The sequence below is a fragment of the Dioscorea cayenensis genome, chromosome 24, assembly GCF_009730915.1.
Source record: "Dioscorea cayenensis subsp. rotundata cultivar TDr96_F1 chromosome 24, TDr96_F1_v2_PseudoChromosome.rev07_lg8_w22 25.fasta, whole genome shotgun sequence".
Taxonomy (NCBI): Eukaryota; Viridiplantae; Streptophyta; class Magnoliopsida; order Dioscoreales; family Dioscoreaceae; genus Dioscorea; species Dioscorea cayenensis.
The window spans coordinates 642,781-656,649 of record NC_052494.1 but is presented as its reverse complement, the minus strand read 5'-3'; the positions used below and the strand labels follow the sequence as shown (position 1 = coordinate 656,649).

The 13,869-nt window shown below is 35.6% G+C and overlaps 2 protein-coding genes across 2 annotated transcripts; one reads left to right on the top strand and one right to left on the bottom strand.

Annotated features, from left to right (window-relative positions):
• Positions 1 to 939: 939 nt before the first annotated feature.
• On the top strand, positions 940 to 2,622 carry LOC120252797 (vegetative cell wall protein gp1-like). The gene is made up of 2 exons (XM_039260957.1): positions 940 to 1,879; positions 2,356 to 2,622. Exons 1-2 carry the CDS (start codon positions 1,223 to 1,225, stop codon positions 2,431 to 2,433), a joined length of 735 nt encoding a protein of 244 aa, XP_039116891.1. The 5' UTR covers positions 940 to 1,222; the 3' UTR covers positions 2,434 to 2,622.
• Positions 2,623 to 4,881: 2,259 nt separating this feature from the next.
• On the bottom strand, positions 4,882 to 9,111 carry LOC120252849 (probable protein phosphatase 2C 78). The gene is made up of 4 exons (XM_039261040.1): positions 8,658 to 9,111; positions 7,210 to 7,577; positions 5,415 to 5,651; positions 4,882 to 5,335 (listed from the first exon to the last, which is right to left on the bottom strand). The coding sequence occupies exons 1-4, from the start codon at positions 8,932 to 8,934 to the stop codon at positions 5,069 to 5,071; spliced, it is 1,149 nt and encodes a 382-aa protein (XP_039116974.1). The 5' UTR covers positions 8,935 to 9,111; the 3' UTR covers positions 4,882 to 5,068.
• Between the last annotated feature and the right edge of the window lie 4,758 nt (positions 9,112 to 13,869).

Below are 13,869 nucleotides of genomic sequence, written 5' to 3'. Positions count from 1 at the left end.
TTGCAAGGACTTAATCGTAATTAAAAATATTGTTGTGGATTAGAACGACCCAACTTGACCAAATATGAGGACCTAATTGTATCTAAAAATATTAGAAGAACTAAAAAGACAAAAAATACATAATTATAGTGACATGTACGGCAATTAAACCTAAAATAAAATAAATGAGTAAATCTCTTCGATCGAAACCAACAATGCATGTTTAAATAAACTAAAACTCTTCAATAATTATCAAACCCTATGCTTATTGTTAGAAATAATGAACAATAAAAGGAAAAACAATCAAACATTAACACAATGAGTTACATACAAAATTCAAAATTTAAAAAAAAAAAACAATAACATAGGACAAAAAATTTATACGGAAAATTAAAAATCATTGAAAAAATACTATTATAGAAAAACATTATACTATATAGTAAAACATAATATAACAGAGACGATACATAATATTTTAAAATTATTTTCTTATATAATAAAATTTTATAAATATATTTAAATATAAATTAATGATTTATTCAATTTTTTTAAACATATCTATATATTCTATACTTTTAACTATAATATAATAACTTAATTTCTATGTAAAAAAGATCAAGGGTTAGAAATTTTGAGAAATATACACGAGCAAAATGGTTTGTCCGTATTATAATAAAAATAATTAAATAAATAAATAAATAAATAAATAAACAAATTATGATGCACAAAAAATGCCAAAATATTCAAACATTTGCTTCCTCAAAAAGTGTCTTTCCTCTCATCTTTAGACCTCTCTTACTCTCAGCATGCAAGCCAAGCCGGAGCCATCTGGCTACCACTCCACCATCGCGCCACGTAACCCCCCTATCCCGACTCACATAAGCGCTGTCACCGACTCATTTTTCTTTCCATTTCTACCCCTCCTCCTCCCCTATATATACACCATACCCCACTCTCCATCTCTTCACTCTCTCTCTCTCTCTCTCTCTCAGCGCAAGCTCCATTTCTCATCTCGCCATGGATCTCCTTCTTCTCTTCTTGATGACCTTGGCCCTTCGCCCCCGCCCTCTCTCCCACCGCCTCTCCTGCTCCGATCGCTCTCCCGCCGTTCACCGCCGATCCCATCTCTCTCCCACCCTCCGCCACTGTCACCAGCTCGCATGCCCCCGCTCCTTCTCTCCACCTCAAGGTAACCTCATCCCCACCGGTCTCCCCTCCGATCGCTGATACCAATCCTGCTCCCATGGCCGCCCCGATCCTCGCTCCTACGATTTCCACATCATCACCGATGTTTCCACCCTTCACCGCCACCGATCCGCCCACCGCTGCCGCTCCGATGCTTGAAACTCCATCACCGACATCGCCTCCCTTAGTTACCGCAACTCCACCCGCTGCCGCTCCTACACTCCCAACACCGACACCGACATTGCCTCCCTTCATCCCCACCGATCAACCCTCTCCTGCTCCGACGTTCACAAAGTCATCACCGACATCACCTCCCTTGGCTGCTGCTACCCATGAACCCGCCGCTGCTCCTACACTCTCAACGCCGACACCGGCATTGTCTCCGCTTGTAGTCACCCCGATCCATCCCCCGATCGCGGCTTCTGAACCACCAGTCTCCGCCGCTCCTGCACCTACACTCTCAACGCCAACACCGGCATTGTCTCCGCTTGTAGTCACCCCGATCCATCCCCCGATCGCGGCTTCTGAGCCACCAGTCTCCACCGCTCCTGCTCCGACTCTTCAAGCCGAGGTCCCCGCTCAGGCACCGTCACCGAGTAAGAAGCCGAGTCCGGCTCCGGCGATTTTCCCCACTCCTCCGACCACTGCCTCGCCGCCGGACGCCGAGGAAACCATCTCTCCCGCTCCCAACCCGGCCACCATCTCCGACGACAAGGTACACGTTCTCTCTTTCTTTCTTTTTTTTCTAGATTTGTTCTATCGTGCGTCAAGGACCGTCCGATCCGATCGTCGGCGCGAACACTAGCCGTCGATCGGATCATACGTACAAGATACCAAGCATTAATGTACACGCGTCGCTCTCTCAATGAGCTTTCGGGTGAACACGAATTTCGATGACGGAATTCAGAGCCAAACTTAAATTTGGCGAATTATGAAACCTGAATTCCGGTCCGCAAGCGCATTTATTTCTTGTCAATGGTGCGCGACCTCGAGTCACACGAAAGGATTCCCTGACCGTTGGATTCATCATTCATCGTACGTCGGTCACTGTGTGTCTTGTCTCGTGACGTGTCTAAATCCTAGCCCTCCGATAGGTTGTACCGCGAGACACCATAAAAGGCGTTCACAGCTGTTAAAAAATAACAATTAATTAATTAATTAATTAATTAATTAATTTTTTTTGGAAATCAGGGATGTGCGGGGGAGATGAAGGTAGTGCTGATCTCGGTGTGGGGAGCTGTAATCGTGGCCGTTGGATTACTCATGTAGATGAGTTTGCGGTCATTTATGTTAGTGTGTTGTGTAGCCTTGTGTTTTAGTGGTGTACTTACCGGGGTGTAAGAATAAGGTGCGCTTTTGTTGTTTAGATTGGGACGGAATAGATAGTGGGAGGCGCATTTTCGTATAATTTTCAATTTGATTTTCATTTATATAATATATATATTGTGTTGTTTTTTATTGGGTGATGTTTTAAATTAACATAATTTTTGGTTTTTGAATAATTACTTACAAATAGATATATATATATATCTATAAATATATCAAGTGATTTTGTGTTTTTAGCACTACACTAAAAAATATTTCTACTATTTTAAAATTAATAAATAATTTGAACAATATTAATATTGATAATATTTATTATTAATATAAAAAACAGCTTTGAAATATGGAAATATTTAATTTTGACTAGTTTCAAATGTGTTGAGTGTAATAAAAATTTATCTAAATTCACATCTTTGCTTAGTAACCAACACAATGTTTGGAAGTTAACAGCGAATCTCAGGTTGAAAAAAACTATAATTTTTGTTTTAAAAATTATTATTGTTTGCCATTTTTATTTAAATATTTAGAACTCTTTAAATCGAAAAATCTAAGAAAATTATTTTTAATCTCAAAAAATATTACATATATATATGGAGTAAAAAAACATACCCAACTGTAATGACTATTATTTTGTGGGCATATTGTTGATAAATAACAAGTGGAGCAAATTGAGTACGTTTAACTCCATTTCAATTTTAATAATTATAATAATTATTATATATATTAAGTTATTAACTAGTGTAAGTTTGACCCAAAACTCATATTTGAAAGTTAGACTAAAAAGTCAACAACTGATTTATACGGAACAGGACAAATCATGACTGTGATAGAGATTTACTAATGTTGTCACTTCATTTTTAAGTTTTGATTCCATTTGAATGTCGGTTATAAACCTGCAAGGCTGCAAATCTCAGTGATGGTATGTTTTTGGTTTTCAAGATTTTGCATATATGGTTGTGCTTAGACAGCGAAGTTCTACCAATAAACAACATGTATGTCTAGTTTTACTTGCCAATTATTTGATATTATATTACATAAATATATTAATTAACACATGATGTCTACATGCCTGGGAATTGGTATTCCAGTTCAATTGGGTTGTAAACATTTTTCAATATATATATAATTTAGAATAATTATAACTATAACTATTTTAGATAGTTTTATATATATCTAATATCTTGTTTTTATATTTACATAAATATTTCTTAAAATTATATATTTATACACACATCCTTATAATTTATAAATTAAAATTAGAAATTACCTCATTTTCTTTTCTCTAATATCTCTTGTTCTATCACTTGGAAAGAGATCATTAGAGATACTAGTCAAATATGTTGGACCTGAAAATAGAGGTTACTGTTATTAATAAACCCAATCAACTCAAGATCTAAAGTAGGAAAATCTCTATTCAAGAACATTCAAAGCAAATCAGTGAGCAATTTTAGCTCTCCATCATTCATCACCGTATAAAAATTCATCTTTGATCAGAGATTAACAAGTAATTCTCAAAAAGCATAATCAGACTGTAAATCCATCTCCAATAATTAGAAAACAATAAAATTATAAGTGAACTCACTGTCCCAGATCCAGGTCCAATTCTTCAATGTTCTCTCTCTCTCTCTCTCTCCAAACATGTCATTTTTTTTTTGTCAAAATATCAAAATGGTCCCTCTATTATGTGTTTTTCTGCCCTTTTAGTTTCTCTAATATAAAATCCGTCTTTTTGGTCATCGTATTTTTACATTTTTGTTTTTTTCTCTCTAATCGACGGATCCGCTCATTTTGGCTCTTCCAGATTGATGAATTAGAGGGACCAAAAAGAATGAAAAATGCTAGAAATACGACTGCAAAAGAAGCAGATTTTTACAATTAAAAAGCACGTAAAAAACGTCGAAATATAAAAGATCAAAAGGACGAAATTTTATATTAGTAGGGAACTAAAAAGCGATGAAAAACAAAAAAATAAAAAAACTATTTATATATATATATATATATATATATATCTATAGCTCCCAACATATCCCAATGATATATAGCTATATAGAGGGATAAAAATAACCAGTGATTATTCACCCGGCAATTGATTTTTAACGTATCTACAAATTTTTAAAATAAATTTTCATTATTAAAATGTTAAATAATTTTCTTAACAGAAAATATGTTAGATATGTGTGGCCAAATGTTACAGCACTGAATCATTTACTTGTTAAATAATTTTCTTATATTTAACTTTTGTACTAAGAGTCAATGAGAAACCATAACCAATGTTCTCTATTCTCTCTCAAACTTCCAACTTCTTACTAAAACTGTTTACAAACATCATCATACAAAACACTTGAAAAAGATAGAAGAGATACCCCATGAACAAGATTCATTATGTACACCATATCACCACACCTCCATCTTTTTGTTAGACAATGAGTTAAAAGCTCAATCATACAAAATAACAATCAATTTGATTTCTCTTTTGTCTTCCTCTTAATCTATAAATCATCATATGCAGTAAAATCTATCAACAAAAGCAGGAGTCAGTGAATAATACTCTTCATTGAACTACCTCCATTGCGGTTTCGAATCAGATACTGGGCCAGAGAGGTTGCTCGGTCCGGTCGGAATTATGAGTGAAAATATCAATCGGCGCATTGGTGTAATCAATGGCATCACGTTTTAGTTTCGTGCTCAATCCTTGGCGGTGATGATCAAGGTAGATAACAATGACAGTGATATCATCGTGGAAATGCCGCCGTATTCCCTTTTCAATCCTTTTTAAATCATTGTACCTCATTTCTCTCTTCTTCGCAGCTTCATCCAATGCGGCGCGTACCAATCTCTTTGCAATTCCCTACAAAATATTTTCATTCAGTGATGTTTGATTGATTTTAGACCGATAAAAAGATTAAAGAGGATGTTAGGGAACTAACTGCTCTTGGATTTTTAAAGACTATATCAACAACAGCTTCGTCGCTTAGTTGTTCCCACAGTCCATCAGATGCAAAAATGAGAAACAAGTCTTGTGGTCTGAGGTTGCGAACCCGGATCGATGGCTCGGACGTCATGACGGGCCTTTTTAGTGGAACCGGAGAGACGAATTGTTGGAATAATGGATCCCTACTCAATTCCGGCTTCTTCAAGTAGATATCTCCAATAGATCTTGATACCTGACCATGTTAACCAAACTTAGATGTTGATAACAAACATCGTCAAATCACACTTAACCAAGTTCAATTATTAACAATGACCTAATTGGTTTTGAAACTCTTTTCTTAATTTGTTAGTTTTGAAAGCCGATAAATCGAGATGCTTTGTGGCTTTCACTAAGAATATTATCAGCAAAGTACTAAAGCATAAAGGAATCATGTCAAAAGGAAATGTTCCCGCTTGCATGAGAAAAGACATTAGAGAAAGAAGGACATAAGCAAAGCTTTTAATAAAGTGATCAAAATATAAAACAAGAAGCAATTAGTGGTATCACTCATGGCAGAGATGTTGCCGGAAAAAGGTTTAATCATACTTAAATCAGCATAATAGAAGAATTGATACGTATTGCTTTTCTATAGGCTCACCACAAACAAGATGAGATTGGGATTGCCACTAACAACAGGATGCCAATAAGGCACAAGATATTATCCATAACCTACGGCTCAAAATAAAAGAACACCGATGAACGATATGGATACAAAATGAAGGCACTGAAGAAGGACCATAATGTTTCAATCATCAAATCGATGTCTCACTATCTATAACTGGTCCAACCCTCAACAACTTTGTTTCAACACGTATCTACAATTTCTGTCGGTTCCCATGACAAAAATAGCCAAACAAGAACGAAGAAACTTTTCATAAAAAAAGAAAAAGAAAAAAAAAACAATAGCTGTTTCTCTTTTCCAATTTGCTTGGTTCTTAAGATACACAGCACAAGTACTCTACCATCACAAACAGTTCGTGAATGAGTGCAAGATAAAACAATCATACAAACATACTACATGAATGTAAACCAGCACAGTGAAGCCTTTCTTAATAATTTTACCGCCTATTATTCACATGCATACATAGCACTGTCCACTTTCATAGCTATCCTACCCGTCATTTCAAGGAATTAAGGTCAGAAATGTTTGGATAGAGACCATTACCGAAAAAAGTTAAGTTTATGTGTTTACAATTCTAAAATCAGTAGCACCCAAATTTTAGGTGTGTAGTCATAGTCGATAGGTGGGAAGATTAGGTAGGATATCATAGACTTTCAATGCACTTTCTCTTGGATTTTACTTAACCAAAGGGTTCACAGTGCCAAACCCCTGTACCTACTCGATGAAGTCAGACTCGTAAAGAAAAAATATTCTATTATAGTTCAATAACATAAGCCAGAGGAATAAATCAAAGCATGAGAATAATATAATCAGAATCAGATAATGAACAAATGAAGAATAGGTAATCCATCAAACATCAAACAATCGGAATTCTAATAAACTGTTTATAAAATAACTGATAAGACACATTATCCCCAACACATCGCATATCGTCTTTGACAATATTACGTCTAATCATAATTCAGTTCATGCATACCATAATGCAAGAAAGCGCACAGAAAAAGCAGACCATGGTTTGTGGTGCAAAGAAAGGTAAAATTCAGAGTTTTAATTTATCTAATATGAGTGATTGATTTTAATACTTCAGGAAATGAAAAGCAAACTAAAATGAAATCTGTAAAATCCTCACCTGGATGATCCCTTTAATTCTCCAGACCCCCCTGTTATGCACAACAATATGAGAATCATCCGGATGAAGTTGTTTAAGCTCTCGCCGAACCTCCTCTAATGCAACATTGTGGTCATTGGACAACCGCTCTGCAACAACTGACCTACCGTCTGGTCCCCGGCTGCCAAGAACTGCCCGGGAGTCACCAAGGTTTGCTACATAGAGTACACCATCCGCAATTGCCCCCACAAGACAGCATGAACCCGCTGATGCAATTTGAGGTCGAGACAGCCATGACCGTTTCACCAAGTGCAGGAACTCCTCCTCTGTTGCATGGAATGCCTTCTTTATAACATCAGCCGACAAGCCTCCTTGCTCTGATGCAAACTCTGTGTGCATGCACAGAGGAACCTCCAATTAAACACAATTAAAAGATAAAAACAGAACTTTAGCCCTAGATAACTGCAATAGCACATAAAATAAACTATAAGTGAAACACTTGGATCCACACATTGTTTCTTTTTTAATGAATTGAAATAAAAGGAAGTCAGAACAGGTGCTAAGCATTCCCAAAGAATCTCTGAAAAAATAGGGAATTTTGAAGCAGAACCCAATTCTCTTGCTCCATATCAAACTTGAAGCAGGGACAGGAACAGGATGCTCAAAGGAATTTTAGGGTGTGTGTGGATTGAGATAAATTAGAAGACACATGAACAGTGAACACTATGGAAAATGATGTAACAGAAGAAAGAAAGAAAATTGTATTAAAGCATTTTTCATTTGTCTAGCAATCTTGTTTTCTTCATTCAACCAAATTATAAAAAATAAAAGAAACACAAATATTCATCTTATTATCCTTGCCAACTTTTTCCCTCAATCCAAACACAGCTTTAAAGGTTGTGTAGCATTGACCCAAATAGTGAGCATTATTTTAAAGATAAGAAGAAGAGACAAATGCCCAAAGCTCAATACACACAAAACTAAAATCATATCTAAACCTTAAGAAAATTGTGAAATTGTTGATCACAAGAGGAAAACAGTATCAGTCAGTCATCAAAGTTAAAAATAAACTAATATTCAATTTTAGATACCTAAAATAGCAAGAAATTCCAAAACTAAGCTTCATACCCACATAATAATTGTCTACAAGTGAAAAAAAACATAAGAACTGATGAGATGAAGAACAGAAATCCATTCAGAATAAGCTGAATTTAGGTTCTAGGTCACCAAAAAGCATGAAATTAGGTCAAATTCAAAGCTAAAAATTTAATTTCAATCCCTTCATCTTCAAAGAACACCAGAAGAACATAAGAAGAGTGTGAATAAACCAAAATCTCCAACAAAAAAAAAAGGAAGAAATCAAAACAAAATTCAGCCCGAAAAAAATATACAAATTGAATCTTTAGAAACGAAAAAAAGCAAAATTGGACGATCAAAGAGAGAGAAAAAGAGATGGATGAGAAAATTACGGTGGAGATGAGGGAAAAGCCGAGATCTAACAAAGCGAGAGGCGTCAGGGCCACCATGACCATCATAAACGCCAACATAGGTAGCCGAAGGCGAGGCCACGACCTGGCCCTGGTCTTCAAGCGCATGATTGGCCTGCACGACGGCGATGGAGAAGTCCCCACAGGCGTGAGGCTTAAGATCAGTGTGCCAAAGAAGCCCATCTCCTCCTCCACCTCCACCACCACGCCGCCCCATAAAACACCTCTCCAGAGGTCTCAAGCATGCCCTCAAAGCCATGAAAACTATGGAAAACCTTCTCTTTCGATCTCTTCTCCTTCTCAAGCTTCGATAATGGCAGAGATCGAAGGGATTAGAGGGAATTCGAGAGGGAGAGTCAGCGGAGACAACGCGTGAGAAGCAGTCGAAGATCGTCGTCTTCGTCTTCGTCTTCAAAGGTCTCTTTTTTAGCTTTTTTATGGTGGTTTTTTGTGGTTAATTGCATTGTAACCCCTAAATTTCAATATTTATGTCATAATCTCTAATTTTTTTAAAAATGAGAATTTTACTTATTTAGCCCAGTAACAAAAATAAATTTACTTTATTTTTTTATTTTCTTTTAAATATTTTAAAATTATTAAGATATAGTTAGGTAAATTTATTTTAAAATAGATGATTATTTTTATAAATAATAATTGGTCAAAGAAAAACCACTAATATTTCAGTAATAACTCGCTATAAAACACAATATTATTTATCAAAATGCACTGTTTATTAAGACATAGTATAATTTGTTGGATATAATGTGAGTTTTTTTATTAAAAAAATTATATGACAGAAAAATTTATTTTTAGAGGGTTATTAAATGACAGTGCATCTCTATGTTCCTGTCTAGTTTTTGTTATTTTTTTATTAAAAATAAAAATAATGCTCAAAATATAAAAAAATAATAACAAGTAATTAATTTATCATAGAGTATATATATATATATACATGTGTGTGTGTGTGTGAAATTTCAGATTTAAAAAAAAAAGATTTCTATAGGAAAATTGTTTTTGTATTTTCGAAGATAGAAGTGGGTTGTGTTGTGAATGTTAAATTTTAGAGGGTGGTTTTCATAATTTACGCGGGTGTTTAAAGTCATTGGCGCGGTGATTTATGGCCGTCCGATTCGGAAAGACAACGTGTTGTGCTCACGGACGCGGTTGAGGGTTGACGTAACGACAGCCGTACGATCTCATCTTCATTCTCTCTTAACGGATTCGGGCATGACCCGGATCCACTTATTAATCCGAGTAATGCTATATGTCACTACTAAATTTCACGAATTGCTTTACCGAATGAGTTGGCAACTTACATGGCATCCAACTCATACGACATTCTCTTTCCTAATCAGTAGTTTAAAAAGAAAATAATAAAACAAAAAGGATGGAAAGAGACTCGAGTCGAGATTAAGCCCCAAATCCCGCCTCGACTCCGTCCCCCTCACGCCGTCTCGGCCTCATCCGTCGTCACCGCTGGAGAAAGGATCACAACATCACGTCCCACCGCCGTAGTCCCTGCTCGGCCAACGCCTTCATCGTCAGCTCCCGCCTCTGGCTCATCATTCCGGCCTCGGCTCCTCTTCCACCGCCGCCAATCCGCTTGGCTCCCCTTAGGGCATCGCCGTCGCCATCTCCTCCTTCCAATGGCTTTGTCTACAGGCAACATGGGACCCCGGATCAAGTCCTCAGGTTCGATTTCACCTCTTTTGTTGAAAAACCTCGTGATTGTTTCGGGTTTTATTGCATTGATGCTTTGTTGCTTTGATTCATGCTAGGATGGTTCTTCGTCTTGATGTCTCACAAAGCTCTTGGCTTTCAAGAAACCACTGGGAATCCATTCTTACGTCACTCTCTCTTCTAGTCTAGGTTTTTTTGGGTGATGTTGTGATCCTTTCTCCAGTGGTGACAAGGAGACTAGAATCGGGACGGCGAGAGGGGGACGGGAGTAGGGGCGAGATTTAGGGCCGGGACGGCTTGAGGGGAACGGGAGTCATGGGTGAGATTTAGGGCTTTAATCTCTAAGTCTTTTTCCATCCTTTTTTGTTTTATTATTTTTTTTTAAACTGCTGATTAGGAAAGAGAATGTCAGTATGAGTTGGATGCCATGTAAGTCGCCAGCTCATTCGGTAAAGCAATTCGTGAAATTTAGTAGTGACATATAGCATTACTCGTGGGGATTAATAGAGTAACAAGAACCACATCAATACAAGAAAAAAATGAAAATCAAACAAGACAAAGTATCAAATGATAGATCAAGAGATGAGAATCCTTGTTTCAATCCAAAGAAGAAGGCAAGAATGGCCGAACATAAAGCTCACTAAAACCCAAAAAAACCTAGACTAGAAGAGAGAGTGACGTAAGAATGGATTCCCAGTGGTTTCTTGAAAGCCAAGAGCTTTGTGAGACATCAAGACGAAGAACCATCCTAGCATGAATCAAAGCAACAAAGCATCAATGCAATAAAACCAGAAACAATCACAAGGTTTTCAACAAAAGAGAGGTGAAATCGAACCTGAGGACTTGATCCGGGGTCCCATGTTGCCTGTAGACAAAGCCATTGGAAGGAGGAGATAGGCGACGGCGATGCCCTAAGGGGGAGCCAAGAACGGATTGGCGACGGTGGAAGAGGAGCCGAGACCGGAATGACGACAGCCGAGACGGGACTGCGACGATGAAGGCGTTAGCCGGAACGGGACTACGACGGCGGTGGACGGTGATGTTGTGATCCTTTCTCCAACGGTGACGACGGATGAGAGCCGGGACGGCGTGAGGGGGACGGGAGTCGGGGGCGAGATTTGGGGCTTAATCTCTGACTCTGAGTCTCTTTCCATCCTTTTTTGTTTTATTATTTTTTTTAAACTACTGATTAGGAAAGAGAATGTCAGTATGAGTTGGATGCCATGTAAGTCGCCAACTCATTCGGTAAAGCAATTCGTGAAATTTAGTAGTGACATATAGCATTACTCCTTGTTTTATACTTTTATTATTATTATTTTCTTTTTTGAAAAGAAAATTTGATTTTTTGTATTAAAATATTTAAGTTGATTTGGGATACTAGGAATATATAAATATATATATATATATATATATATATATATATATATATATATATATATATATATATATATATATATATATATAATGGCATATAAAAAATGATTTATGTATAGATAATAATGAATTTAATTTTCAAAATTAGTAAATTTTTATTTTTATTTAAATACATTTTTATTTTATTGTAAAGCAAATGCTTATCATCATAATCACGTGCCCTCATCCATCACACCTTTCATTATAATCTTCCAGAAATTTCAAGACATATATATAAATATATATATTAATATATTAATATATATAGTCACGCAAAAGAATCAAATTCATGCAAGCCAGCTAGCCTAAGACAACGTACACCATGAAAAAAATACCATTGAAATTAAAAGGATGTTTATATGCTTTGCATTTGTGTTCATATATATATATATATATATATATATATATATACCATATCATGTCTTCTCATTCAACTTACCTCCATCTCCATTTATGCATGCTTGCATTTATCCTTAATTATTAGTCTTTATATACATACAAAACATATAAATATGGTAAAATGTTTTCTGCAAACGTTAATAGAATATTAATAGAAAAATAAAAAAACAAAGGATAAAATATATATACAAAGTTAATAGTATTAAGCTAAAATAAAAATATAAATAGTGCTCCTTACATTATGCTTGTTTAAAAGTGGGTAAATTATAGTCAGGTTGTTTATAATTTTTTATTTATTTATTATCATTCATCATGATTTTTTACTGTTACAAAAGATTTATCACAATTTTTTCATCCAATGAATGCAGCCGTCCGATGTCAAATGAACGGTAATCACCAAACATTTAGATTTGATTATCCACTAATATAGAACTTAAGTAAAAAGTCGGTCCTATATATATGATCATTTTTTCAAATATAACATCATAGCCATGGAACATGATTGTCAAGTTAGATTTGTTCCAAAATTATAATAATGCCGATGACTTTGAGTTTCCATGCCTTTGGATCAAAGAAATTCTCCAAAGAAATTGTTAGTTGTTACCGGTGAAGTGTTCTCATAAGTAGGAAGATCAAATGTTAGTTATTTAAAGGGGTTTTTTTTTCTTACTAAGATAAGCAGCTACACCGCTAAAAGAGATAGAGTGTGTACAGATCTCAACAGAGTAAGTGAAAATCAGGGCCCGCACACATATAGGCGTTGAGACCACCCGCATATAATCACTACTCATACTCCTAAAAATATGTCCTCACCTATGATTCAAACTCTCACCACTTGTGAAAAGTTTTTAATGGGGATCCGATTACTAATCGATCACTTGGTTGTTGGTTATTTATAGAAAGAGATGTTTAGAGTAGGAGTAATATGTGAAGATACATACTACAGATTGGAAGAAAGGTGATGTTAATTTATTATTGTGAGAAGATTTGTGATAGTTTGCAAAGATATGATGATGATGATGATGATGATGATGAGAAGGTGAGATTTGAGTTTTAGGAGGTGGTGCTGTGTTGTGGATTAGAGTGTGTTCTATCATCTTGTTTGGTAGAAAGGATGATGCATTGAAATTCAAGAAATATGTAGCTAGCTTACCATCCTATATTTGAATCTAATCCATCATCATCATCTTAAAACTTTATCTCCTTTTTATTCTTTATGTTGGATTTTAAATATATACAACTTTATCTTCTTTACCTTCTATTCTATTACGTTGACATGCATGTTTATAGAACCTTATCATCTTCTTAATCTTCTTCTTCTTCTTCTTAATATTCCTAGAATTTTCATGGTGGTTGATAATAAAGGAGGTTTATAAAACAAGTTAAATATATATGCAAGCTATGAACTACTACTTTATTTTGTATTGAAAATAAATAATAGTTTTATCATTCTTATCTGGATTCTTTCTGATATTAATATGATACTTATCCTTCCAAACAAAAGAACAAACAGGTGTCAAACTAAACCTCTTTTTCCAATCAAGCTTTTACTTATTCCAATGGATATAGTTTTCAGTATCAAGTATCAACAAACACATGATAATGCATACAAGAATATACCTAAGTTATAGATGCTATTTGTCTGTCACCTATATCAATGTAAATAAAAATTTTGTTATCCAATAATGCATAATTAAATAAA